Genomic DNA, 27235 nt, shown 5'->3' with positions numbered 1-27235 from the left:
TTCACATTCTCATGAATACAAGGCCTAGAGTTTCCCAGCGATCCCAGAGGAGATCCTTCCTGCAGGCCCTGACCTTGTCGAACATCTTGTCCCGGACCGCCTTGACGACCGCCAGCTAGTCCTCGGAGGAGGCATCTGAGTCCGCTATGGCTATCGTGCCCCCCAGCCCCTTTCTTTCTCGGCCCGGGGCTTCACGGGGGTCTTTTCGATTGGCTGGAAAGACTATTCCCTCTGGGATAGCAGGGAAGCTCTAGGCCTTGTATTCATGAGTATGCGAATCCATGCCAAACCCCATGCTGGAGAATAAGCATTACTCTTTTTGTAAAAATGTGTCAAACAACTTACAAATACATGAAGATTTATTAATACAAATTCCCAAAAATGCTACCTGTTCAGTGTTCTGCAGATGTTTGAATGTGTACTAGAGCTATTAAATAGCCATATATCTTTACTGATGTAATGCACACACTTCTAACCTCAACTTCTGGTTAAAGATGCATACGTGGGAGACAGGGCCATCAAAATTACTAAACTCCTTTACAGGCCCTATGGTCCTTGGGGACAAGCAATCATCTGGTAGTATCTTACAGAAGGTATGGCTTTTCAGGAAACTGAACAGCTGCAACAAGAGCCAGTTAACAACTCCAACTATGACCAATCTCTTCCTCTAAAGAATCAAAGACAAGAAATGAACATCTGGATGTCTTACTGTTAATTATGTGTCATGCTTCACAAACTTATTACCAAGGACCAAAAAAAGGAAATGATTTGTAACCAAGATTATGTCGCACACTATCCAAATATGAACATCTACAAGCCACAGGACAATTCCAAAATGAATAGAAATGCAAAAAATGGACTCTCTGGTATAGTAGTTGTCACAAAAGATCATACATAGCAGAACTCTAAATTAAGTTACTGCACATTTTAAAACACTTAGCCTATTGCTTAATTGTGATCCATACAACTACTATCTTTAAACAGCAAATAACCACTAAAACAAAATGTTCTTACCTTTTCCTTGCTTCGATAATTTGTTTCTGTTAGTCTTGGACGAAGTCCGCGTTTTCTCTTCTCTCTCCTTGATCAATTTCTGCACTTCATCCAATGACAGTTTCTGTAGAACAACAACAGGCTTTGCTCCTTTATTTAGATCTTCTACTAGTCCAATCTTTTCCACTTCCATTGGCTCCATTTCAGTTGCATTATCCTGAAGAGCATTTCCATCTTTATCCCGCTTGATTTTTGGGATAACAAAGTGTTTCAATGACCTTCCACCAAGTAAATAGCTAGGAAACTCTGCCTTGTTGTCGGGTTTCGCTTTATTAATATCTGCTTTCACCTTATTGCCATCTGTCTTTCGCTCGTCCCTGCTAGGAGATTTTAAACTAGGTTTCTCGGATCTTGATTTATTGGAATCACCTTTGCCTTCTGATCGTATCCGAGGGCTCTCTGGTCTTTGTTTTTGCTCCCTGGACGGTGGTCTCTCTTTTGAATCACCCGATTCACGCCTATGCACTCTTTCTGATCTTTCACTTTTGGAGTCCTCCGATTTACTGCCTCGTTTAGAATCTTGTTCATTTCTACTAGATGACCTCAACATTTCTGGTCTTTTATTCCTTGACTGGTCAATCTTGTGCCGATCAGATTCACGGTCTTCGGTTTTGTGTTCAATATAATCATGATCCCGTCTAGCACCATTAGACCCTTGACGTTTTTGGGTTCCAGACCTGCTTTCAGGCCTAGTCCTTAAAGATTCAGATTTTGAATCTTGTTTGTTTTTTGAAATTTCAGGCCTCTTTTCTGAACTCGATTTAATAGAATCACGTCTATTTTCATGTCTATGTTTTGGAGTTTCAGACCGACTGTCATTTTTATGCTTTGGTGTCTCGGGGCGGCTTTCACTTTTCAGTTTTGCAGACTCAGATTTCTTTTCGCTTTTCTGCTTAGGGGTCTCAGGGCAGTTGTCATTTTTCACCTTTGGATTGTCAGACTGACCTTCATTTTTCTGTTTTGAATTAATAGACCGATGTTCGGTCTTCTGTTTCTCAGATCGAGTTTCATTTTTTTGTTTTGGGGTTCCAGGGCGACCATCAGTTTTTTGTTTAGGTGTGGCTGGCCGGGGCCTAAGTTCTTGCCTACCAGTACTTGATTCTTTACTTTGGCTTTCGTTTGTATTACTGCTGTCGTTAGCCTGGTCTTCTTTGTCATTTCCTTTGCTTTGTTCCCGCTTGCATCCACCCTTTCCCTGGTCAGACTTGCCTCCCCTCTTGCCATTGCCTGACTTGTCATCTCCCTTGCTGTCGCTCTTGCCTGGGTCAGGCTTGCCTCCCCTCTTGCCATTGTCTGACTTGTCATCTCCCTTGCTGTCGCTCTTGCCTGGGTCAGGCTTGCCTCCCCTCTTGCCATTGTCTGACTTGTCATCTCCCTTGCCGTCGCTCTTGCCTGGGTCAGGCTTGCCTCTCCTCTTGCCATTGTCTGACTTGTCATCTCCCTTGCCGTCGTTCTTGCCCGGGTCAGGCTTGCCGCCGCTCTTGCCCGGGTCAGGCTTGCCGCCGCTCTTGCCCGGGTCTGGCTTGCCGCCGCTCTTGCCCGGGTCTGGCTTGCCGCCGCTCTTGCCCGGGTCTGGCTTGCCGCCGCTCTTGCCCGGGTCTGGCTTGCCGTCGCTCTGGCCAGGGTCTGGCTTGCCGTCGCTCTGGCCCGGGTCTGGCTTGCCGTCGCTCTGGCCCGGGTCTGGCTTGCCGTCGCTCTGGCCCGGGTCTGGCTTGCCGTCGCTCTGGCCCGGGTCTGGCTTGCCGTCGCTCTGGCCCGGGTCTGGCTTGCCGTCGCTCTGGCCCGGGTCTGGCTTGCCGTCGCTCTGGCCCGGGTCTGGCTTGCCGTCGCTCTGGCCCGGGTCTGGCTTGCCGTCGCTCTGGCCCGGGTCTGGCTTGCCGTCGCTCTGGCCCGGGTCTGGCTCGCCGTCGCTCTTGCCCGGGTCTGGCTCGCCGTCGCTCTTGCCCGGATCTGGCTCGCCGTCGCTCTTGCCCGGTTCTGGCTTGCCGTCGATCTTGCCCGGTTCTGGCTTGCCGTCGATCTTGCCCGGTTCTGGCTTGCCGTCGATCTTGCCCGGTTCTGGCTTGCCGTCGATCTTGCCCGGTTCTGGCTTGCCGTCGATCTTGCCCTGGTCAGAATTGCTCTCACCCTTGTCTTGGTCCCGTTTGTCATCACCCTTACCTGGCTTGCCATCGCCCTTGTCCAGCTTGCCACCAACCTTTCCCTGGGCCTGCTTGCCACGACACAGCTTACCGCCACCTTTCAACCGCACTGGCTCGCAGCCACCTTGACCCTGCTTCAGCTCGCTATCACTATGTCCCTCCTGCTTGCGCTCGCAGTCACCCTGCCCCTGCACGAGCTCGCCATCACCCTCCTGCTCGGGCGTAAAGTCACAGTTCCCCTGCATCAGCAAGCAGTCACTTTTGACCTGTTCAGGCTTAGCAATGCTGTTGCTTTCACCAGATTCATTGTCACGTTTGGTCTCAACTACGGGGGCTTCAAATTTAACTCCCTCCATGATGTTGTCAATTTTGTTCTCGCTTGCTTTGCTTCCACTGTTTTTCTGTTCAATTTTGCTCTCAGCTTGGCTGATGTCCATTTTGTCATCAATTGTGCTCAAATCCTCCTTGCAGTTAGATCCGCCCCTGTCCTGTTGGTTGTCACTTTTGCACTCCTGTTTACTGTCGCTTTGCATCATACTGTCACTTTTCCTCCTATCTGGTCGGTCACTTTTCCTTCTGTCTGGTCTGCTGTCACTTTTCCTTCTGTCTGGTCTGCTGTCACTTTTCCTCCTGTCCAGTCTGTTGTCACTTTTGTTCTCATTTGGACTGCTTTCATTTTTGTTCTCATTTGGTATGCTTTCATTCTTGTTTTCACTCTGTTTACATTGACTTTTACTATCTTTTTCTTCACTGTTGAGTACACAATGTTTAGCCTCACATTTGATTTCTCGTTCCTTGCTTTCGCTTTTCACTTCATTTTGATTATTCTCTGAAAGTTTACCAGTCAGTTGACCAAGTTCAGATGTATTCCTTGGAGTATCTGGATGGCTTTCTAGCTTAGGTTTAAGACCCAGAAGGGGATCGCCTGGAGGAGCACAAGCAGATGCATCATTACACTCCTTTATTTCTTCTGTTTTTTTTGTGCTATCGCAGTCCTGAGTTTCAGGTGTAAGAGAATCCACCCGGCCAGCTTGCTGAAGGTCAATACTAACAAGCAACGGAGGTCTTGATCCATTTCCGGTTTCCTGAGTAGCTTGTTTGTTTCCTCCAGTAGCAGTGCCCGCTTCTAAAGGGTATGAATCTTGCTTCCTTTTCTTCAAAGGCTTATCTGAAATTTCCAAAACATACATATTTTAAACATTGGAAGTAAAATATATCCATACATTTTGTTATTTTGCAAAAATATTATGCATCTATATCTGTTGTACTATTGCGATATCAGTTCTGTAAAATATTAATTTCATAAACAGAACATTTTTTCCATTCTCAAAACAAATTACCTAGCAGCAAGAAAAAAAAAAAAGATACCAACCAGTAAATAATTTAGCAGAATAGTAACTGTCATTGTTCCAAGTAATGAATTTCACTGAAATAGCACTGCCTCAACAATTATGATCATGTACAAGTAATTAAAACATACCACTGAAAGAGTTTGGTTTAAGGTGGCTAGAACTGATACTAATGGTGTTGGATCTCTCGTTTCAGACCACCACCACTGTCAGTCCTACAGATAAGGTGTGTATCAGCCATTTGTAGCCCCTGGGAAATAGGCAAATACTGCCAAAGTGGATAAAGAGTAGAAATACCCACCCTGCTTCCACCCACACATCGCCAAGAATACCTTTGAACTAGTAGAACACAGAGCCAGAGTAAATAAAATGGACTACTGCCCGATTTGAAGGTACAAATGTACCTTCTAATGTGCAAGAAATAGGTGCAAAGAACAAGTTACTCTCTTATCTGGTAACGTTCTTTCGATGGGATGGTCCGACGACGTATTCCAGATCTATGACAGGTAATGTCCACAGCTGTGCTGCTTCGGAAAATTTTCGTTGTCTGCGTCCTGCGTCGATGCGCCGTCCCAGAGGAATTCCTCCGACGGCCAACTTCACCCGATGTGATAAGTAGGACGCACGACGCCCGTAGCCTCAGTTGTAGTTTTTTCCCCAGAACGTGTGACACAAGTTTTCCGCCAGTCAGACACACAAGGCCTTGCGGACGCAATCTGCAATCGCATAAGAAATTGTCCAGCGGGGAAGGTAGGGCGGGAGCGATAAGGAATAAGTCGTCGGACCATCCCATCGAAACAACGTTACCAGGTAAGAGAGTAACTTGTGCTTCGATGAGATTGGGTCCTCTGACGTATTCCATATCTGTGGCAGACTCCCAAAGCAGTACCAAGCAAGGAGATGGGAAAAGAATTTAGAACACAAATTTAGCATGCCCAATCAAATTGCGGAATAAAGGACTGCCTTGCCAAAGGCCAGATCCTGCCCTCGGATGGAATCGAGGGAGTAGTGACGTACGAAAGTATGTACTGAAGCCCAGGTGGCTGCATCACAGATGTGACGAATAGGAACACCCCTCTGCAGGGCATTAGACATAGCCACTCCCCTGGTAGAATGGGCCCGCAAGCCTGCCGGAGGGTCCTTACCTGCCAAGCGGTAACACTCGGAGATAGCTAAAATAATCCAACAAGACAAAGTCTGTTTCGTCACAGCTCGTCCCAAACGCTTTCCAGCGTAACCAATGAAAAGTTGATCGTCCACTCTGACCCGGGACATGTGCGAAATATAAAAGCTCAATGCTCCCCTAGGATCAAGCCTATGGAGCCTCTCCTCTTCCTTACCAGGATGTGGAGGAGGATAGAACGCTGGAAGAACAACCTTCTGGCCCAAATGAAATTCCGAAACCACCTTCGGAAGAAAGGAAGGACGAAATCGAAGGACAACCCTGTCCTTATGAAACACAGTGAAGGGTGGCTTAACTGAAAGTGCCTGTAACTCACCCTGCGAGCGGAAGTAACCGCAACAAAAAACACAGTTTTCAGAGTTAACAGTCTCAAAGGGCAAGAATGCAAAGGCTCAAACAGTGCACCCATAAGAAACTTAAGAACAAGGTTCAAATCCCAACCGGGCACTAGAAAAGGTGACTGAGGGAACACATTAGTGAGCCCTTTCAAAAACTGAGAAATTAAAGGAATCTTAAAATAGGAACATTCTTCAGACGAGTGCTTAAATATGGACAACGCTGCCAGGTAACCTTTAATGGTCCCCACTTGCAAGCCCCTGTGGGCCAAGGAAAGCAAAAAAGAGAACCATGGGAATGTCACACTCACAAAAGGATCCACATTCTTAACTCTACACCAGTCGCAGAACTTACGGCAACGGTACAGAGACTTTGTTGCCGGCCGCCTGGCCGAGAGCAACACCTCCAACATATCTTCAGGGAGGTCTCAATCCTTATACCTCAACCTTTCAGAAGCCAAGCGTGAAGGGTGAGGGATCTGACCTCTGGATGGAGAACCTGACCCCCCCCCCCCCATGAGAGCAGATCGTCTTGCTAGGGAAGACGACGTGGAAGGCAGATGGACAAGACAAGAAGGTCCGGGTACCACGTTCTCCGGGCCCACGCCGGAGCAATGAGGATCATCCGGGAAACCGAATCTCCGTAACCTCTGCAGTACTTGCGGGATGACGGGGACTGGAGGAAACGCATCCAGCAGTGGGAATGACCACTCCACCACAAACGCGTCTCCTAAGGCTCCTTTAGGAGGAACTTCCCGCGAGCAGAACCTTTCGCACTTCTGATTGACACTGGAGGCGAAGAGATCCACTTGAGGGGTCCCCCAAAGGGCGAAGATCTCCTGAGCCAGCTCCCACTTGTGAGAGATCGTGATCTGCCTGCTCAGAGCGTCCGCCGTCTCATTGTCGCCTCCGGACAGATGAGCAGCCGAGATCGAAACTTCCTGCTAGATGGCCCAGAACTCGAGCTGCATCGCCTCCCTGCATAGAGGAAGTGACTCTGCCCCCCTTTTTGTCGAGGTAGTGCATGGCCACCGTGTTGTCCGTTAGAATCAGGACACTCTTTCCTCGCACAGTCGGCAGAAAAGCCTTCAGGGCTAGCCTGACGGCCCTCAGCTCCAACAGATTGATATGGAGTCTGGACTTCGACGGAGACCAACGACCGCCGACTCAACTCGTTGGCATGAGCTCCCCATCACGTGAGGGATGCGTCCGTCAAGATCGTCACCTCCGGCCAAGGCAGCCAAAATGGGGCCCCCTTCATCAGATTGCCTTCGACAGCCCACCACAGAAGGTCCTGGGCGACCGAGGGCAGCACCTGAACAGGGTCCGACATCCTGCCGGAGGACTGAGACCACTGGAGCTTGAGTGCCCATTGCAAAGATCTCATCCGCAACCTGGCCTCTGGCACCAGAAGAATGCAGGTTGCCATGAGGCCGAGCAGTCTCAAGAACTCGGACGCTGGGAGAGTCCGGGCAAGTTGAAACTTGTGCACCATCTGCTGAATGTGAAGAGCCCTCACCTGGGGAGGAGAAAACAGCCCCAGGGATGTGTCGAGCACTGCTCCGATGTACTGGAGCCGCTGTGTTGGCGTCAAATGGGACTTCTTTAAATTGAGGGAGAAGTCGAGCCTGTGAAGGGAGTGGCAGGTGACGGACAGATGATCCAGGACTTGCTTGGGAGAGCTCCCCCTGATCAACCAATCGTCCAGGTAGGGGTAGACGTGAATCCCCCTTTCCTGAGATGCGCTGCCACCACCACCATTAGCTTGGTGAAAACCCTCGGGACGGAGGTCAATCCAAACGGCAGGACCCAAAACTGAAAGTGCGAGTCGCCAACCGCGAACCTCAGGTACTTCTTGTTCTTGGGATGGATCGGCACATGGAATTAAGCGTCCTTGAGGTCGAGAGACACCAACCAGTCCTGAAGTTGAAGGGCCTGGAGGACGAGAGAGCGTAACCATCTTGAACTTGTCCTTCCTGAGGAGTTTGTTCAAATCGCGCAAGTCCATGATGGGTCTCAATCCCCCCCGTTCGAAATCAAAAAATAAGGGGAATACCATCCCTTGTTCCTCTCCGCTACAGGCACCAGTTCTATGGCGCCTTTCTCCAGCAGGGCTTGAATTTCCTGTGCAAGGAGCAGATCCGGACTCTTCAACGAGAGGTTCCCAGGTGGATTGTCGCGAGGCCTCTGCTGAAAGGGAAGACAGTAGCCGTGGGTTATGATCTCCAGAACCCACACATCAGAAGTAATGGCACGTCACTCTACAAGATGCTGCGCCAGCCTTCCCCCAAACGGCGAACCATAGGACCTGGCCTCATGACTGAGTGGTAGCAGCTGCGGTGTTACCTGAGGGCAAAGAGGCAACTGCCCAGGCGGCCTTGGCACCTCGAGTACCCTGTTTTCCACCTCTGGCACTCTTATGGTGGCCTCTGACTGACAGCTCCTCTCGCTTTACTGAAGGACGAGTAATAGCGAAAGGAAACACCCCTCCATTGTTGTCCCCTAGGACGAGAAGGCGGAGGTTGTCGAACTGCAGCGCCCAACGACTTTGCTGCAGCTTTGGAGGTCTGCAACCTCTCAAGGCTCTCGTCAGCCTTGCTGCCAAAAAGATGTTCACCGTCAAAGGGCATGTTGAGGAGCCGGGACTGCACATCAGGAGCAAACCCTGACTCCTGCAACCACGCAAACCTGCGTATTACGGTGCTCACCGCCATGGACCGGCTGACAATCTGCCAGTTCCAAACCCTACTGAACGGCCTCACACATGGCATCCTTGCCATCCTGAACCATAGCAAGGAAACCATCCCGTTTGTCCCCTTCGGGAATATGTTCAGCCGCTAATGCAAAACAGTTCCACAGAGTGTGTGTGAAACGAGACAAGGCACATATGGAGTTGGCCGCCTGAAGCGCCATACCCCCTGAAGAAAACACTTTCTTCGCCCAGCCATCAAAACGTTTGTCGTCCCTATCCGGAGGGATGGTAGGATACAACGCCTGCTTTGCCAGGGCCATAGCCGCCTGCACCACCAAACTCTCCGGAGTGGGGTGCCTGGACAAGTAGCAGGGGTCGCTACTGGCTGGACGGTATTTTCGCGACAAAGACTTGCCCACTGCCAGGAGACTCGCCGGACCAGTCCAAGCCGCCGCCACCCTTCTCTGCAGAGCAATATGAAACGGCAGTACCGGGTCAGTGGGGGGACCAAGATCAAGGATGTCCGTGAGATCAACCTGAACAAACTCCCCTGGTGGAGCCGACCATGCCAAGTACTCGGGTGACCCGAGACATAAGGCGCCGGTACGAAGAATTGGCATGAGTGCCAGGCTCCGGCTGACAAAACTCCACCTTCGGAGAGGTGTCCAGTCCACTGGCATCATGCAGTGACTGCCTCAGGTCATCAAATTGGCTATGGCCCAAGAGAAGCTCATCAGGCACCGTAACCGGAACCAAGCCCTCATAAGAGCCCTCATCACCCTCTGAAATGTACTCCAGGCGGTGAGAGGAAGACACCTGGGGACCAAAGCTATGCCCGACCTTAGCCAGAGCCCTTCTAGGGGCTACCCCCGCGCCACGGGGCCCCTCCGACACCACCGCCTCGAAAGGCGCCGAGGGCGCCGAACGAGTCGGTGTCGAGAGAATCGGCATCAGGCAAATCGGCATTGACGTGAGCCGCAGCGCCTCCAGCTCCGGCGGCGTCAACACAGGCCTCGAAGCCAGGGCTCCGAGCGTGTCCTTCGACGACCTATGCGCCGACGCTGTCGACGACCCCCACGAAAGCGGAGCCTCGAGAGAGGTTGTCGACGGCCTCGGCGCCACAGGATCACGCGGTCTCGAGCGCGGCGAGGAACGGGCATGGCGAGAACGGTTACCCTTGTCCGAGCGAGACCTCTCCCGCGAACCGTGCCGACCACCCGAGCCCGAAGGCGTGCGAGTGGTGTCTCTCGACCGATCACGACCGATCACGACAGACCCCACTCGGAGGCGCGGACGGACCAGTGCCCTGCGATTCAAGAATCGCCAACATCTTCTTCCCGAAGGAAGCCCATTCCTCCGGTGTCGCTTGCATGGTGGGATAAGCGACTCGCCGACGGGCGGAGTCCTCGGAAGAGGACGGGGAAGGCGACCGATGCCGGCGCTTCCGGGAATGCCTCAGAGGCAGAGGAGTGGCGAGAACCGACTCCTGGAAGGAGACCCACTCGAGTCGCCTCTCGAATCATCCGTCGAAAGCCCCGCAGACCTCGACTTCCTGGGCTTAGACACCCTACCTACTGACAACTTCTTGCGCTTCCGCAAGGCCTTGGCCGTGAGCGACTGGCAGTCGACACAGTCGTCCATCTCGTGGGCCTGCCCGAGGAACCAGAGGCAGGCGTCGTGCGAGTCCGTTACTGACATCTTGGACCCACAGTCCCCGCATTTCTTGAAGCCCGGGCACAGGGTTGAAGACGAGGTAGACATCGTCACGTACAGGTTTTCACAAAAACCGAACAGGTTCAAAGAACCGAGAAGAATACAACAAACTCCAAAGAGTCGAGGCATACCGAGATTCACGAAGCGAACACGTTCGCAGAAAAAACGTAACTGAGGCTACAGGCGTCGTGCATCCTACTTATCACATCGGGTGACGTCGGCTGTTCGAGGAGGTCCTCGGGGACAGCGCATCGTCGCAGGACGCAGAAAACTTTCAGAAGCAGCACAGCTGTGGACATTACCTGTCACAGAAATGGAATATGTCGGGAGGACCCAATCCCCTCGAAGAACTATTACAAAAACATGTTTGGGTTTACTAGCTTATACAATTCTCCCATTTGGAATGGGTCTTATTGTTGTATTCCCTAAAAAAAACATTTTATTCCCAAATGTAAAAAATAGGCAGTAAAATACACTTCTAAATCTTATCTGGGCAAAAGATACTTTTCAAATGGCACATACATATGTAAAATAAATACACGATTTAAGGAAATTACTAAGATTACTGGATACTATATAGAAGTTAAACTATGAAGGAATGAGATGTGGATCCATGCATTTGTTAAGAATATCACTTCTGTTCAAAGTTTGATGTTTACTGGTCACATGCTTTACATTTTCAGGAATTAGAGAGAACCTCTAAAATGTGGTTTATACAAAACGTATTTATTTTGGCTACTTCAATAGGAAGTCGTCTATATAATATATTCCCATTACACCCAGTGAACTAGCTCCATGTTGGTATGCACAACATTGATTTAGAAAATTATTATAGGATGAAGTCAAAAAAGTTCACAGCCATTGCCACCCTAATCACACTAATACTTAACTGCCAGGCTATTATTCAAGTCTATGCAAAAAAGGACAAGCATACTCGTCCTTGGCACTTAAGGGGTTAACGCAAAACTACAGCCAGCATGGTTAACTACAACAGTTTTGAGCCAAGCAGATCTGCCAAGTGTGTTGTATAATACTATGCAAAAACTGACAAGCGACACAACAAGCTAGACAGACCAAGACACAAGGAGCGAGAAAGCACAGCAACCAGAGCTCCAGAAACGGAATCGGAATATATTGCACTTTGCTTGGACATGCAAAGCAATGCTGCCCGATTAGCATAGGTGTTGCACTGTTAAAGACAGCGACAGGAGGTCACCTTTGGAGGATTTGGTTGTATGATAACTTGTTACTAAGTAGCTCTGGGTTAACTATTATAGTATGATCATCTTAATGTTTGGGTTTGTAACAGTCAATTTTAGCAATGTTGAGGCGAGACACAGCCACCTGCATAGCCTCTGGTAGTATATTTGTTGCATGAGTAGATTACAGATGTGTCAGTTTGAGGTGCAAAATGCTAAACATTTTCTACTTGAATCAAACTAGGCTGGTTAGGGAGGTGTACAATGGTGAAGACTCAGTTCAGGATTTTTGGAAACCTAATATTGGGAGGCTATGATAATGATCACTGAGCCTATTATACAAGAATTTCCAGGAACCGTTATACGCTTTCTGTATTAACATAACCGCCAGGATACAGTATTAGCAATGGCACTAGGTTAGTGTGGTCTTATGGTACCATGTCAGAGAGGCGTTTAGCTTGACTGTATAGTAAGGGAATAGTTTCTTACCTGTAACTCGATTTCTCCAGCATTGGTATCTTTCATGGATTCACATGTTTAGAATATTCCCCGTCGTCAGACTGGGGACGCTCGGTACATTTATAAAGCCGTTTTCCCTAGGAAAAATTTCAACAGTTGTGTCCTATCTACGTCGTTTTGGACTGCTTTACACATGCCCCAATAGGACGTAGCGGGATAAATGCCTCGCCCCCGCGGCCCCCTTCAGATTTTAACCCCTCCAAAGTAGAACGGGGTATGTATATATATATATATATATACACACACACATATATTGCATTCAGGGAAGGCCGGCGGGCGCATGTGAATCCATGAAAGATACCAATGCTGGAGAAATGGAGTTACAGGTAAGAAACTATTCCCTTCTCCAGCATTGGATCTTTCATGGATTCACATGCTTAGAATAGATTGTATAGCAGTAATCCTGATATGACGGTGTGAATGTACTCCAATACCATCCTAAGCACACTTTTTTTAAAACAGCGGTTACAGGTTGGTTTAAAAACAATAAACATTAAGATATATATATAGAATAAGGTAATTTCCCTGAATAGGGCTTACCTCATTGAAACAGATGCCGCAAGACTGCTCGTCCCATCTGTACATCGTCTGCATGCTGCCGTTCGAGGCAATAATGGCGGGTAAATGTATGTGGCACCGACCAGGACGCCGCTTGACAAATGTCTGCCAGCGGAATTCAGGCCCACAAAGCCACCGAAGACGAAGTTGGTCTCGTGGAATGAGCTCTCGGACGTCCTTCAAGCGGTTTCCCCGCCTTGGAGTGACAAAAAGCAATCGTCGACGAGACCCATCGAGCTAGTCCTTGTTTTGAGATTGCCTTTCCTCTCGTCGACGGACCATAAGCCACAAACAGTTGTTGCGTAGTCCTGAATTGCTGAGTCCGATGAAGATAAAACTTTAGAGCGCTTTTCACGTCCAAAGTATGGAGGGCTTTTTCCGCAACCGATGAAGGAGTCGCGAAAAAGGTAGGTAGAACAATTGATGAATGCTTATGATAAATAGTAGGAACTTTCAGAATAAAATGAGGGTTTGTTCCCAGCACCACTTTGTCCTTAAAGAACCTCAAGTATGGCGGATTTTCTGACCAATGCTTGTATCTCTGAGAGCCGTCGTGCTGAAGTGATAGCTACCAGAAAAGCCAACTTCCACAATAAGAACTTCATAGACGAGGAAGCCATCGGTACAAAGGGGGCTTTAATTAGCCCAGCCAACACTAAGTTAAGTCTCCAGGTCAGAGGGAAGCGTTTAATCGGTGGAAATGTACGGAATAAACTTTTCATGAAGTGCTTATCAGTCTATCACTAAACAACGGCGACGACTGTCATCTCCGCGTGAACCTTGAAATGGCTGTTAGGTGTACTTTTATCGATGAAAAGGATAACCCACTCTGTGCTAAATGCAGCAAATATGGTAGAAGCTGTTCCGGAGTTATATTCAGGAGCTGCAATCCCGGCTGATTTTGACACCACACACAGAATCTCCTCCACTTGCATGCATACAAAATGTTCGTGGACGGAGCTCGTGCAGCTTGCAGGATTCGATGGCAATCCAATGAAATACTCAGGGTACCAAACTCCGAGAAGTCAGGAGCCAAGCTGTGAGGTTGAGACTGTCCGGGTCGTGGTGCCACACTGTTTCCTTGTCCTGGGACAGGAAGTTCGGGACTTTCTGAAATGTTACCAGCAGCGCTCTTGAAAGCTGTAGCAGGTCGGAGAACCACGCCTGTCTCGGCCAATAAGGAGCCACCAAGATCACTCGACATCTGTATCTGTGAATCCAATGCAGGGTCCTCCGTATGAGAGGAAACGGGGGGGGGGGGAGGCATACAGAAACTTGTCCGTCCAAGGGAAGGAGAATGCTTCCCCCAGCGAATCGATCTCCGGCCACCTGCTGTCATACTGTACGCATTTTTTGTTCTCCCTTGTTGCAAAGAGATCCAGAGAAGGCTGTCCTCACTTTCTGAAAATCAACAACTGAAGATCGTCCAGTTCTCATTCGTGTACCTGGTCCATTTCCCTGCTGAGGGAATCCACTTGTCCGTTCTTTACTCCCGGAAGATGGTGGGCTACAATGGTTATATTTTGTTGCAGAGCCCACTGCCATACCTTCTGAGCCTCAGTGGAAAGGGTTCTGGAGCGAGAACCTCCTTGTTTTCTCAAATAAAACCTTGTTGTCGTATTATCCGTCAATATTCTCACCACTGACCCTTTTATGTGTGGTAGAAAAGCTTTTAGGGCCCAACGCACTGCCCTCAACTCCAGTACATTGATATGTAGGAGCGACTCCTCAGACGACCACCGACCTCGCGTTTGGAGAGCGCCCAAATGTTCCCCCCATCCAGTCAGTGACGTGTCCGTCACTATGGTTATGTGGAGCTCCGGTTCTTGCAAGGGTACCCCCCTGGATAGGTTCTCGCAGGAGCTTGTCGTCGACGGTCAGTTTGTCCGACCAAAGTCCTTGGCTCTGGGTCCACTGGTCCGCTAGGAATTCTTGAATTGGCCTCATGAAAAGGCGGCAGTTGTTCACCAAAGGGATGCACGACGCCATGGCACCAGTATCGACATATCTTCTTACCGACACTTTGGTGTTGACCTTGCATTGCCTTGCCAGCTGATTGAGTCTGTGGATCCTCTCCACAGGTGGTTTTACCAATCCTGACAGTTTCGAACTGCGCGCCCAAGAACACTAAGCTTCTCGGAGTCAATGAGGACTTCTCGAAGTTTACTGCAAATCGTAGTCATCGCAAAAGCTGCATGGTGGCCTGTACACTTGCTTGAGTTCTCATAGGGGACGATCCCCTCACCAACCAGTCGTCCTGATACGGGTAAACATGATGCTCCTGTTTTCTCAACCATGCTGCAACCAGAGCTAGGCATTTTGTGAACGCCCTGGGAGAGGATTTTAGTCCAAAAGGGAGCACTGAACTGGTAGTGCGTCCGCCCGACCATAAACCTTAGGAACTTTGTGTCGTCGACGAATTGGTATGTGAAAGTACGCTTCTTGGAGGTGTAGTAACGCCAGAAAATCCCCTTGTTGAATGGATCGGATCACTTCCTGAAGTGTGAGCATTTTGAATTTTAGAGTTTTTAACATTTTGTTGAGGTCTCGAAGGTCGAGAATGGGACGCCATTTTCCGTTGGGCTTCTTCACCACAAAGTATCGGGAACACACCTTGACCCCTCTGCGACACAGGTACCAATTCTATAGCCCCTTTTTTTAGCATAAGTACTACCTCTTGTTTTAACACGCTCAGATGGGGTTGACCCGAAAACACTGGTGGAATGTGCGGGGGCTTGCTTTTGAATTGTAAGGAATGACCAAACTTTACAGTGTCCAATACCCACCGGTCCGTGGTCATCTGTTCCCATTCGTCGACACAATGCAACACCCTGCCCCAGGACGTTCCGACGCCCGTCATTGCTGGTCTTTAGATTGTTTTTCTTTCGACGACGAGGAGTAACCTCCCCTCTTCCTAGAGGCTTGATAGTATCGACGTCTTTTCGCGGTCTGAGAAGCCCGCCTGTAGCCCTGGGAGGAGTACGTCGGTCTACTGAAAGCACGGTCCCTTGATGACAAGAACTGGGAGTTTCCTGACGCTCCTCTAAAGGGGCAAAATGAATGAAAATGTCTTCCACTCTGGAGGGCACCCAGAGAACGCGCCGTGTCAGTCCTCCTTCATGCTCTTCAAGGCTTCGTCCACCTTTTCGCCGAAAAGAAGGTCTCCCTCAAAAGGCATATCCAACACCTTATATTGCACTTCAGGTCGAAAGTTGGTGCATTTAAGCCATGCCTGTCTCCGTAGAACCACCCTGTTAACTTGCTTAAAACCTGTTTCTGCCAGGTCCACAGCGATCTTTATAGAATGATTAGAGGCCTCTTCCCTCTCTCGGACGAGTAACATTGCCGCCTTTCTGAGTTCGTCTGGGAGATGTTCTAGTATGGGTGCCAACTGGTGCCACATCTCTCTATCATACCTGGCCATAATAGCCAGAGAGTTGGCCGCCTTCACTGTTGTTGCACCCACACCTTCTTGCCAAAGGCATCTTGTCTCCTGGCCTCGTTCTCCGGAGGAGTCGTGCATTTGTGCCAAGACCTTGCCTTTCTCGCCGCAGCCGCTGATACCACCGACTCTGGGGTTGGTTGAGAGGACAAACATTTGGGAATCGACTCAGGAGCCTTACATTTCTTCTCCAGTCTACCTTTTATTGCGGGCTCCGAGAAGGGAAGGCGCATCGTCTGTAGTCCTTCTTGCCATACATGATCTAGGATGGGGACTGAGAACACCAACCCCCTCCTCTTCTCCATATGGTCGAACAGAAAACAGTCTTTTCTCCTCTTGGCCCATTCCGAATTCGGTACAAACCTTACTCATCATGGCATGGAAAGAACCAATGTCGTCCGGAGGTGACGGTTGGGGTGGGCTTCTTGGAGTTTCTAACTCCGCTTCTGACTCCCAGGTTGGGTCCCTAGAGGGGGATAACGATATATCCGATATGGACCCTCTGTTCGATTTGGAGTGCAGCAGCTCTTTCCTCCGGTCGTGCACATGTAAGGTCTTCACGGGCCGGCATCGCCGTCGACACCGTCGAAGCTGGTCGATGGGAAGGACCTGGCTCGCCGATGTCCGGTGTCGTCGGAGCGGCCACCTGAGGTAACTTCTCATGCAATTTCTTTAACAAGGTCTGCAATGTAGATAGAACTTCCAGAGATAAAACAGTCTGAGGGTTTAGCAACGGGGTTGTAATCGGGATATTTGTCCCGCTCGAAAGAGTCAGTCTGCTAACCCCTTGCAACCCAAGTTCTGCAGGTCCAGCCACCCGCTCACACTGTCAAAACCGGGTCGTATACTTCAGGTTGCCAGGCCTCCTGCAGAGTCTCCATCAACAAGGCTAAATTTTGCACTGTCGCCGATGCCATCACCTGCGGTGGAACACCTGAAGAAACCATCTGCGTCACTGGTAGCGAGGGCGTCGACGATCGCCCTCCCGTTGACAACGGTGGTATCTGCGCAGATCCTCGAGGCGTTCCCGCCTTTTTTGAACTTGACCTGCGTTTCTCCGAATCTCGACTCGAGGATGATCTATGATGATCACCTGAGGAGGATCTTGACTTTTCTTTTCGCTCCTTCTTAGATGAGGAGGACAACGACGAGGTTTTCGCTTTTAGCGAAGCTTCTCTCGTGGAATGCTTTTTCGAAGAACCTTTCTCCGCAGGACGCGCTTTCTTCACCGGGGGTTCAGCCGATGCTGTACGGCGGGGGGCCCCTAAGGATTTTGTTGTCGAGGACAAGCTATGCGTGGAGCCTACCTCCGAAGGGGGAGGATGGTACGCACCCTCTCCGTCATTTAACCAAGCCACCAACCGCTGACTCCGGTCTTTAAGAGTCTTCTGGGAGAAGCCCTTACAGATGTCACAATTGTCTGCCAAATGGTGAGGGTGGAGACAATATATACAGTCCATATGGCCATCCCCTTCATACACTTTCTTTAGCCCGCATGTAGCACAAGGGCGGAAAAGGGCTTTTCCAGACATTAGGAAAAACGACGAAACAACCCAGCAAAAATAGTAGATGACGCGAGGTTATCCCACTACTTTGGAAGACGGTTGAAATCTGAAGGGAGCCGCGGGGGCGGGGCATTTATACCGCTATGTCCTATTGGGGCATGCGTAAGCAGTCCAAAACGATGTAGATGGGACACAAAAGTGTCGACATTTTTCCTAGGGAAAACAGCTTTATAAATGTACAGAGGGTTCCCAGTCTGACAACGGGGAATATTCTAAGCATGTGAATCCATGAAAGATCCAATGCTGGAGAATGAGGGGGACCAACATTTTTGAATTCCATTGACCTTCAGGGAACTGCGCCCATGCTTTGCTTCAGTGGTTTCATTACCACCAGATAGACCAGGTTACCATTAACCAGAAATCTTTGCTAAAGGTATAGATGCCAAAATGGTTGCAGAGTAAATACTATGATAAAATGCACAGAATTTGATTCACTTCTGGATTTCACCATAAAGTAATATCGCTATCCCACAAAGTTTCCTTATAATATGCATCCTCTAAACAGGATAAGAGTGAAAATATTCTTTCATATGAAATTACTAACAAGTATGTATATGTAATATAATATATAGATTGTAGGAAGGCGATCGCTGGCCTATAGTTGCTAGGCAGACGTTTGAGTATCTGTGCTAATTCCCTTTAACCTCAGAGACCCCCAACACTTTTGCTGGATTCTGGATGTTTTTGATTTTAAACTGAGTGAGTGGAACTTTGTGCCACTCAATCTATTCCTCTGACTGGGATTTGTATTTCTCACTGATTCAGGGAGTTTGATAACCTCCATATGTAAATACAGGCATCTTTTTTTATTTTAGTGACCCACAGCATCCTCTGTGCAGCGTCACTGAGTAGACCCTTGGACTTCGCTGTGATGTTTAAATAGATTCTCTTTTGAGAACTACAGTTACCAAGAGTTTTAAAGGTAGTTTTTGCTTCTTACTTACCCTTCTTTTGGTGGGTCCAGCACACACCACCTTATGTAGAGTACTGGGAGTTGCATCGTAACTCCATCTTCCACTTCAAAGAAATTTTTGTTACACTGACTTATTGAAATTCCTGGTGGCAGTGGTTTCTTTTTACTACTTTTGTACAGGTTACTAGCAGGTCGATTTGGCAACTGCAGTACAGCAGCACCCATGGATGACCATTTCGCCACAATGGCCCGGTCTTCTTTTTTCGACTTATCTTTTGTCAGTTCCTTCTGGGATTTTCTTTTATCCTTTAGAATAGATTTGAGTCCTTTGTGAGTTTTGCCTTTAGCGGTGCCCTGAAGCCTGCCCAGGCTCCAGTGTGCCTGGGAAGGCAGGAAGTGAGCGAGGAGCCTGAAATGTCACTGTCCTTTGTAAGTTGCCCGACTGAAACCAGTTCTATCTGGGCAGCTGGCTGATCTAGAGGACAGCCTACCCACAGGTGAGTGACATATCCATGGAGTAGAGGGATGGTTCTGGGATAAAAGGCGAGGATTTTTGGACTACAGTCGACCACTGGAACAAGGAATCCGAAGCAGAAGACGTCAAAAATATAGTGTGAGCCCGGCAGAAGGCGTCACCACTGGCCATTGCCAAAGGCCAGGACTATTGGTCTGGAAGTGTTTTAAAATGACAGTGGCTGAAGGCCAGGCTAGTGATCTGGTAGAGATCTAAAATATACAGTGGACAAGACCAAATGCCGTTTCCACTTGCTATTCGTTTGTGTTTTAAAAATGACAGTGGGCACGGCCAAAAACTATGACCTCCGGCATTGGCGAAAGGCCATGGCTATTGGTCTACAACAGGCCGTGCCCACTGGCCATGGCCAGTGGTGCATAACCAAAACCTATGTAATAACAAAACTGTTAGGGAGAATTCACAGAAATGTGCTAATTCCCTACTGCCTTAGATACCCTCCCCCCTTCCCCCATTTCATTTGCTGGACTTTAGGACTTTGAATTTTTATACTGAAGAGAGGGAGACCCTTTTCCACCACTCTGGCACAGAGCTCCCTCAATGCAGTGACACAGAAATCCTTTGGATTGCTGCTAAGGTTTAAATATCCTGTCTTGGATAAACGATTGTGGCCAAGAGTAGTGAAGTGAAATTGACTTTACTTGCATTTGTATCTTTATAGACCCAGCACACACTCTTACAATAGGGTGCTGGAGGGGTTACTTAGTATCCCCTTTGTCTATCTTCTCATGTAACGTGTATGTTACCATTTCTACAATTAATGGCTGGTGGCAGTGGTTTATTTTTTCCTACTACTGTGTGTTTTTACCGTAGACTGATTTCTCAGCTGCAGTATTGCACCTGATGGCCCCAGTCGTCTTTTTTCACCATTTCTTGTTAAAAAGGTCCTTCTTGAGATTTACTCTGCGTGCCAAACCAGGTTCGAACCCTTTGTTCGATTGGTCTTTGGCAGGATTCACTAGTGAAGCCTGCCTCTGGCTCCAGCGTGTATGGCAGGACAGGAAGCCAGGGAGGCGCCCGAAACACCCTGTGCTTAGTCTCCTTGGTTACAGGGATGCACCCAAAGGTGACTGGCCAAATGGCTGTCATTGGAGGACAGCCACCCTGCTGTGAGAGTGACAGCTAGGCTGCGAATGAATGGGAACGACGTGCATAAAAGGCAAGGTATTTGGCAAGGAAGGCAGAGTCGACCACTGGAAGAAGGAACCCGAGAAAGAAACTGGAAGAGACACTTGCTGAAACTCCTGGCCCGTTGGTTTGCGTGGTGAAGCCCTGCTGAGGTGCTGAAGCTCCTATTTCGACATGGACTAGAGAAGCGGCTAAGGGCCCCAAGGCCAAGGGCGGCTCCAACAGAGGCGGCTCCAGGAGGTGTCAGCAGGTGTCCGCAGGGGAAGCCAGCGGCCAGCCGTCAACCAGCAACTACAAGGACCTGTAAGGTAGGAGTGGCCTGGGTCAGGATTGGAGCAACTACTCTACCCCAGACTCCGAGCCACTTACCAAACCCAAAGCATAAAAATGATTGCATTATATGAGGTCTAGATTGCACAGATAGGCCTCTCGCCCACTATACAGATCCCCCAAACTTAGCAGGGGTTCTGTCTCCCAATTGCATTGTATAAAGTTTAATTTGCACTGATAGGCCTCTCTCACACTATACAGGTCTCAAACTTAGCAGGGGTTCTGTCCCCTAATTGCATTGTATGATGTTTAGTTTACACCGATCGGCCTCTCTCCCACTATACAGGTCTCTCAAATCTAGCAGGGGCTCCGTCCCCAAACTGCATTGTATGAGGTTCAGATTGCACTGACAAGCCTCTCGCCCACTGTACAGGCCTCTCAAATCTGGCAGGGGGTCCGTCTCCTAATTGCATTATATGATTAGGTTGCACTGATAGGCCCCCTCTCCCACGAGCGGGTCTCTCAAATCTGGCAGGGGCTCTGTCCCCAAACTGCATCATACGATGTTCAGATTGCACTGATGGGCCTCTCTCCCACTATGCGGATCTCTCATATTTAGCAGGGGTCCTATCTCCTAATTGCATTGTATGATGTTTAGGTTGCTCTGATAGGCCTCTCTCCCACTATACAGGTCTCTCAAATTTAGCAGGGGCTCTCTCCCCAAATTACCGTGTAGGATGTCCAGATTGCACCGATAGGCCTCTCCCACTGCGCGGGTCTCTCAAAGCTTAACAAGGGCTCCGTCTCCAAACTGCACTGTGTGGTGTTTAGATTGCACTGGTGGACGTCTCTCCCCACTGTGCAGGTCTCTCAAACTTAGCAGTGGCCTTGTCTCCGAACGGTAGTGTGTGATGTTTAGATTGCACTGACATGACTCTCACCCACTATACAGAGCTCTCGAATAATCTAACCACGCTTAGTTCAGTACTCTACCAATCCCGGAAACCCACCACTACCTAACCCAACTAAATCCCATACCAGCAGACCATTAACACCCTAACCTCCCCCCACCCCCACCGACAGTGTACCCTTAGGAAACATATCCTACCCACCGACAGAAACCAACACTGAAGCCAGAGAACACCGCAACGTTTCCAGAGAAGGAAAACCAAGGTCACTGCGACCGCACAGCACAGCATAAAGGACCAACCAGCAAACCACACCTGCACCTAGAATGGAAAATGGCCCGCACCAGAAAAGGACACCGAGAAAGAAGATCGTGCAACAAGAGACGCAAAGACACAACACAGAGCCCACTAGAAACAGCACCATTGGAAGAAAACACGCCTAAAACAGCCACAACCGGAACAAAACCCACAAGAAAAAAATCCTTATACCTCACAGCTTACCTCGGAACAACCACCGTACACCGACACCCCCACATGGAAACCTCGAAACATGCAAAAAATTTCCTGATACATGCGGGAAAAAGACGAGGGCACTCAACAAGAGTGGGTGGGCTCTGACCCCATTACCCCTTAGATTACAAGAACAGAGGGGCAACATCGATTTCCACTACATCCCGCACAATACGGCGAAGTACCAACAACGCCACCTCCCACCCAACAATGGGACCCAATGAAGAAACTACCGCTGATCATCCGAGTAGCATCACAGTAGAAACACCAAGACTAATCAGCCCCATTATCAACTTACTAGACCGCTTCAATGAAGAAGCAGCTATCGCCGTTCTTCATCCTACTGACATCATTGCAGAAACTCCACGAACAGACAATTACAAACTCGAGCAACAAATAACCTCAAAACAAAATCTCACCCAGAGAATCCCCTGTAATCTAATAAACGCAAGGTAATGTCCAAACACTCAACGGAAATATAGGACCTCCTGTCAGAAGGAGGCATAGACATCCTATTTGTAACCGAAACATGGCTAAATGACAACTACAAGATCACCCTCAACAACTGCCTGAAGACTTCAAATGCATCCGAACAAACAGAAAATCCAAAAGGGGGGGGGGCCTAGCGATCATCCACAAGGAACAACTGGCCATCAAAATGGAAGATGCACTAAACATCGATAAATGCAAATCCTTAATACTACGACTTTCAGTAAACCACAAAACCCACCTGAAATTCATAATGATATACAGACCACCAACCTACGATGCGACTTTCGGACACGCTTTCACAGAAGCAATCAGCACCCTAGCCATCAAGTACAATCATCTGATCATCCTCGGAGATTTCAACGTCTAGTTCGACGAAGAAACCACAACCACACAAAAATCCTTAACCGCCCAACTAGCAGCCATGAACCTACAACAACTAGTCAAAGGAGCAAACCGCTCAGCAGGGCATACACTTGACGCAATCTTCGCCAACAAGGATCTCGTCACCACGGCACCCCCAATTCAAATACTTTGGAGCGATCACCTCATTATCCTGTTCATAATCACAACGACCACTCTGACAAAAAAGCAACAAGAAAAGCAACCCATGATGAAAAGTAATTGGAGAACCATTAAAAAACTCCAACCTAACCGAGCTCCTAGAACTCAGCAAACCACAAGCATCAACCGTGGAAGAAGCAGACCTAGACAAAAAAGTTGCCCTACTTCATACCTGGATCGCAACAACCCTTGACGACATCGCCAAAGAAAAGCCCTTCACCCCATCACGCAAGAAAACCACAGCGAAATGGTTCACCACACTACTCAAAACCATGAAAAAGAAAAACCGAAAACTAGAATGTGAATGGAGGAACACCACCACCACTGCAAACAAACTGAAATTCTTACAACAGATCCGCACATATAAAAAGGAAATACAAAAAGCCAAGAAGAAACATTACGACAACTGAATCTTCAGAGCACCAAACGCCCAAAAAGAACTATTCAAAATCATAAACGAAATAAAAAACCCACCTGTCTGCAACAACACGCCAATACCATCGACAAAACTTTGCGAGGACCTCGGAGACCACTTCAAAAACAAAATAACCTCCATCCAACACACTGTACAAAACAGACCAAGCATTCACAGCTCAAACCACACTGAGACAGACGAGGAACACGCAAACAAGCTACGAAACTTCCCAGAAATATCAGTTGAGGCTTTCGTCAAACTGGTAAACCAAAGCAACAAGTCGGGCTCTCCCGAAGACCCTTGCCCCCCGGACATATACAAAACAATTCTCAAACAAGGAACCCCCATGGAATACCACAGAAACCTCCTCCACCTCTCAATCTCAACAGGTAAAGTACCAGAGGCCTTTAAATCGGCTTACATCAAGCCGCTACTCAAAGACACAACAGGAAATGTAGTGGATTTATCTAACTACAGACCCATCTCCAACATACCCTACATAGCCAAACTACTAGAAACGTACGTCTACCTAATAACCCAAGAATTTATAGAAGAGCATTGCCTACTAGACCAGGCACAGGTTGGCTTCAGACCCATGAGAGGAACAGCATCGGCTCTCCTCTCAATATGGGATGACCTAAAAACAAACGCAGACTCAGACAACAGCACCGCCCTGATTCTCCTTGATCTGTCTGCAGCCTTCGACACTGTCAACCACGCCATCCTCAAAGAGATTAGAAGGACTAGGGATGACAGACACTGCCCTACTATGGATCAACTCCTTCCTAACAAACAGAACCAATATGGATGAAACCTTGTAAATCCAAACCCAGAGTCGCCACGTGCGGAGTACCACAAGGATCATCCTTCTCCCTGCTTCTATTCAACATCTACATGTATCTAGTAATCAAACTCATCAAAAAACACAGCCTCACATGCTACAACTACGCCGACGATACTCAAATAATCTTCAACATACAAGACACCCGGGAAGGAAACACCACACTAGAGAATTGCCTTTGCGACATGTTCAACTGGATGAACCTCAACCATCTCAAAATCAACCCGGACAAAACAGAGATGATGATTGTTTCAAAAAAGGGAGGAGACATCAACTACATCCCCTGGCCAAGAGAGCTCGGCACCACACCAGAACCATCAACTGTAAAAAACCTAGGAGCCACAAGTAAACTCGCTAATCAAGAAATGTTTCTTCCTCCTGCGAGCAGCAAAAAGGATCCTACCGTTCCTGACATTCGCCAACAAAACACTTCCCATCATCGCTCTGATCATGTCCAGAGTAGACTATGCCAATAGCCTATACCTGGGCATGCCCGAACGACTTCTAAAAAAACTACAACGCATACCCAGAAGAGATCACACCCGCGCTAAAATCACTACACTGGCTAACACTGAAACAACGAATAAAGTTCAAGGCCATGTGCATCACGCACAGAGCAATACACAAACAAGGCGCAGAATTCCTAAGTGACAAACTACGCCTACACCAACCGACAAGAACACTAAGATCAAGCACCGACATACGCCTGGAACCAAAACCCTACAACAGAAAAAAACTCGGAGAATCGACCTGCTCTCACCAGGCACCCAAAACCTGGAATGACCTACCTAAGAATATACGGAATATCACAAACCACCTAGCATTCAGGAAACTCCTCAAATCATGGCTCTTCAAAGCGTAACCACAACGGAGACGCAGAATTCCCAGACAAAACAATGACGGAAATAAATCCAACCTCGACCACTCTCATATCGGACAAACACTCGAACCAAATAACAAACCATCCGACAGAGCATAAGACATCATGGAAAATAGCCACAAAGGAAGGCTGCAGAGACTGACCACCTACCTAGACCCAGACGAAAGCCCCAAGCGACTCTCCCACTCATACGTACCGGACGAACATATTCAGACCGGCAGACGTATCTAGATAGACGTTGGCCTGCATCACATCTTGATAGGATTGATTGAAGGATAACATGCCCGCGCCCAGAAAAAACGTGAATGCGATCATGTGCCACACCTAGAATTGTGAACACCGGCCTGCGTGGCGCTCAGATGGAGCTGTGTATGTTAGCCTACCCACACCTGGACGGTCTCTAGACAGTAGCCTGCGCCGCATCTGGATGAGGGTTGGCATGACCACACCTGGATGGAGTCCCAAACATTGACCTGCGCCGCGTCTAGATGGGAATGTGAGGGCCAACAAGTGTCACACTCAGACAGAACTATGAATGTTAGCATGGCAAAGGTCAGGTAACCCACTAACCAATATAAGCTCTAACTCTGCATACCTATCCCACTCAAAAAACTCACACAACCATCTCTTGCACAACAAGCCGCACGCACTTCACAACACCGAAACACATAAGCCGGAACAGCAGCACACGCGGACTGACCCCGATCCGATACCCGCACCAAAGCTCAGCACCCGGTGTATACTGAGTTGAAGCTGCCAACAGAACACCACTCCTCTCACTATCCTACTCCCTTCTTCAGCTTACTAACCCATCCCACCTTTATCGTTTACAGATCCGCCTCAGCGCCTGGGGACCAATTCAGTTGGTGACGGTGCACGGTACAAATACCTTTAACATTTAACATTTTAACATTTAGAGACGCCCAGAACGGGCAACTTCTCCCCTTGGGTTGGTGGGACCAATCGACCCCAACACTAACTTGACTGGAACTCCTCTCCCTGCTGGCTGTACTTCCATTGCTGCTGCTGGAACCGAATGTCAGGGGACAGGAACACCAGAATAGAGTGCATTGTTTGTAAGCCGGACACAAGCTCGAGGAAGACCCTCTGGACTCCCTCGAAGCAGGGCTGACCAAGCCTGAGCCACCTCAAAAGTGCTGGACCCCAGAAGCAAGGAAAGTCCACAAGGTGTCCAAGAACCGCAGTATGCTATAGGAGAGAAGCTTAAACCGCGAAGTGCAGCTGGTATGATTTGCGCCCATTGCTGCCACCAACCTTTGTAGTGCAGGAGTCCGCGGACGTCCTTCCTCTTACGTCCTTCCTCTTGTCCTCATGACTGAGGCCCAGGAACAGGATCTGCAGGAACTACAAGAACAGAAACAAGCTGCAACCATTTCTTCAAATCTAAGCTACTGTGAACTAAGGGGTACTTACCTCTTGTGTGTGTAGCTTGCCTGTTCTCACTGGAAACTTTCATTGGCTGCCACTTGCAGAGTTTGCAGTTTTGCCCTTCACAAGTCTCCCAGCTTGTAGCCCAACAGTGATCTCTTTTACAACAAAACTCTTTTAAACATTGGGCAAGACTTTTACCTACCTCAAGAAGTACCTCTATTCCCCTAGACTTTGCTCAATTGACATTGGCTGTCCTGGCTCCTTGAAAGACTCTTCTTACCCTCTGATTGTGTGTTTTAACGTTACCACCAAAAAGGCATGCATACCTTGCTTGTATAGCTGGGAAACGGTTAAACTACTATGCATTGGGAGGGAGGGGTTCAAGAGAGCTTACCTGTTTGAGAAACTTGTTAACCATTGTTTCCTTCCCTAATATTTTCCTTTTTGTCACCACTTCAGTATTACCATTTAAGTGTGAAAAGTGATACATTAATGTCCACAGTGTCATAACTATTGAAGTCACCTCAGGGTGTAGGTAGTATCTGTTTGCCATCCCAAAAGCATATCTACTTTACTTGATTGAACTGAGGTAGTGTATTTTGAAGTTTATTTTTATTGTTGCCAATTGATCCCTTCTAAAGAAG

The 27235-nt window shown here is 48.5% G+C and overlaps 1 protein-coding gene across 6 annotated transcripts in view; it reads right to left on the bottom strand.

Moving 5' to 3' along the window:
- NIPBL (NIPBL cohesin loading factor) overlaps window positions 1–27235 on the bottom strand; it is a 2053700-nt gene that overhangs the window by 1491358 nt on the left and 535107 nt on the right. For all 6 annotated transcript variants that reach the window (XM_069627143.1, XM_069627142.1, XM_069627145.1 and 3 more), the window contains one exon: window positions 1015–4362. In XM_069627143.1, coding sequence (XP_069483244.1) covers window positions 1015–4362 — 3348 coding nt within the window. The remainder of the gene's footprint in view (window positions 1–1014; window positions 4363–27235) is intronic.

The sequence above is a fragment of the Ambystoma mexicanum genome, chromosome 6p (genome assembly GCF_040938575.1).
Source record: "Ambystoma mexicanum isolate Mex_15411 chromosome 6p, UKY_AmexF1_1, whole genome shotgun sequence".
Taxonomy (NCBI): Eukaryota; Metazoa; Chordata; class Amphibia; order Caudata; family Ambystomatidae; genus Ambystoma; species Ambystoma mexicanum.
Note: the sequence above shows the minus strand (reverse complement) of the source record. Positions and strands in the feature narration are given on the sequence as shown.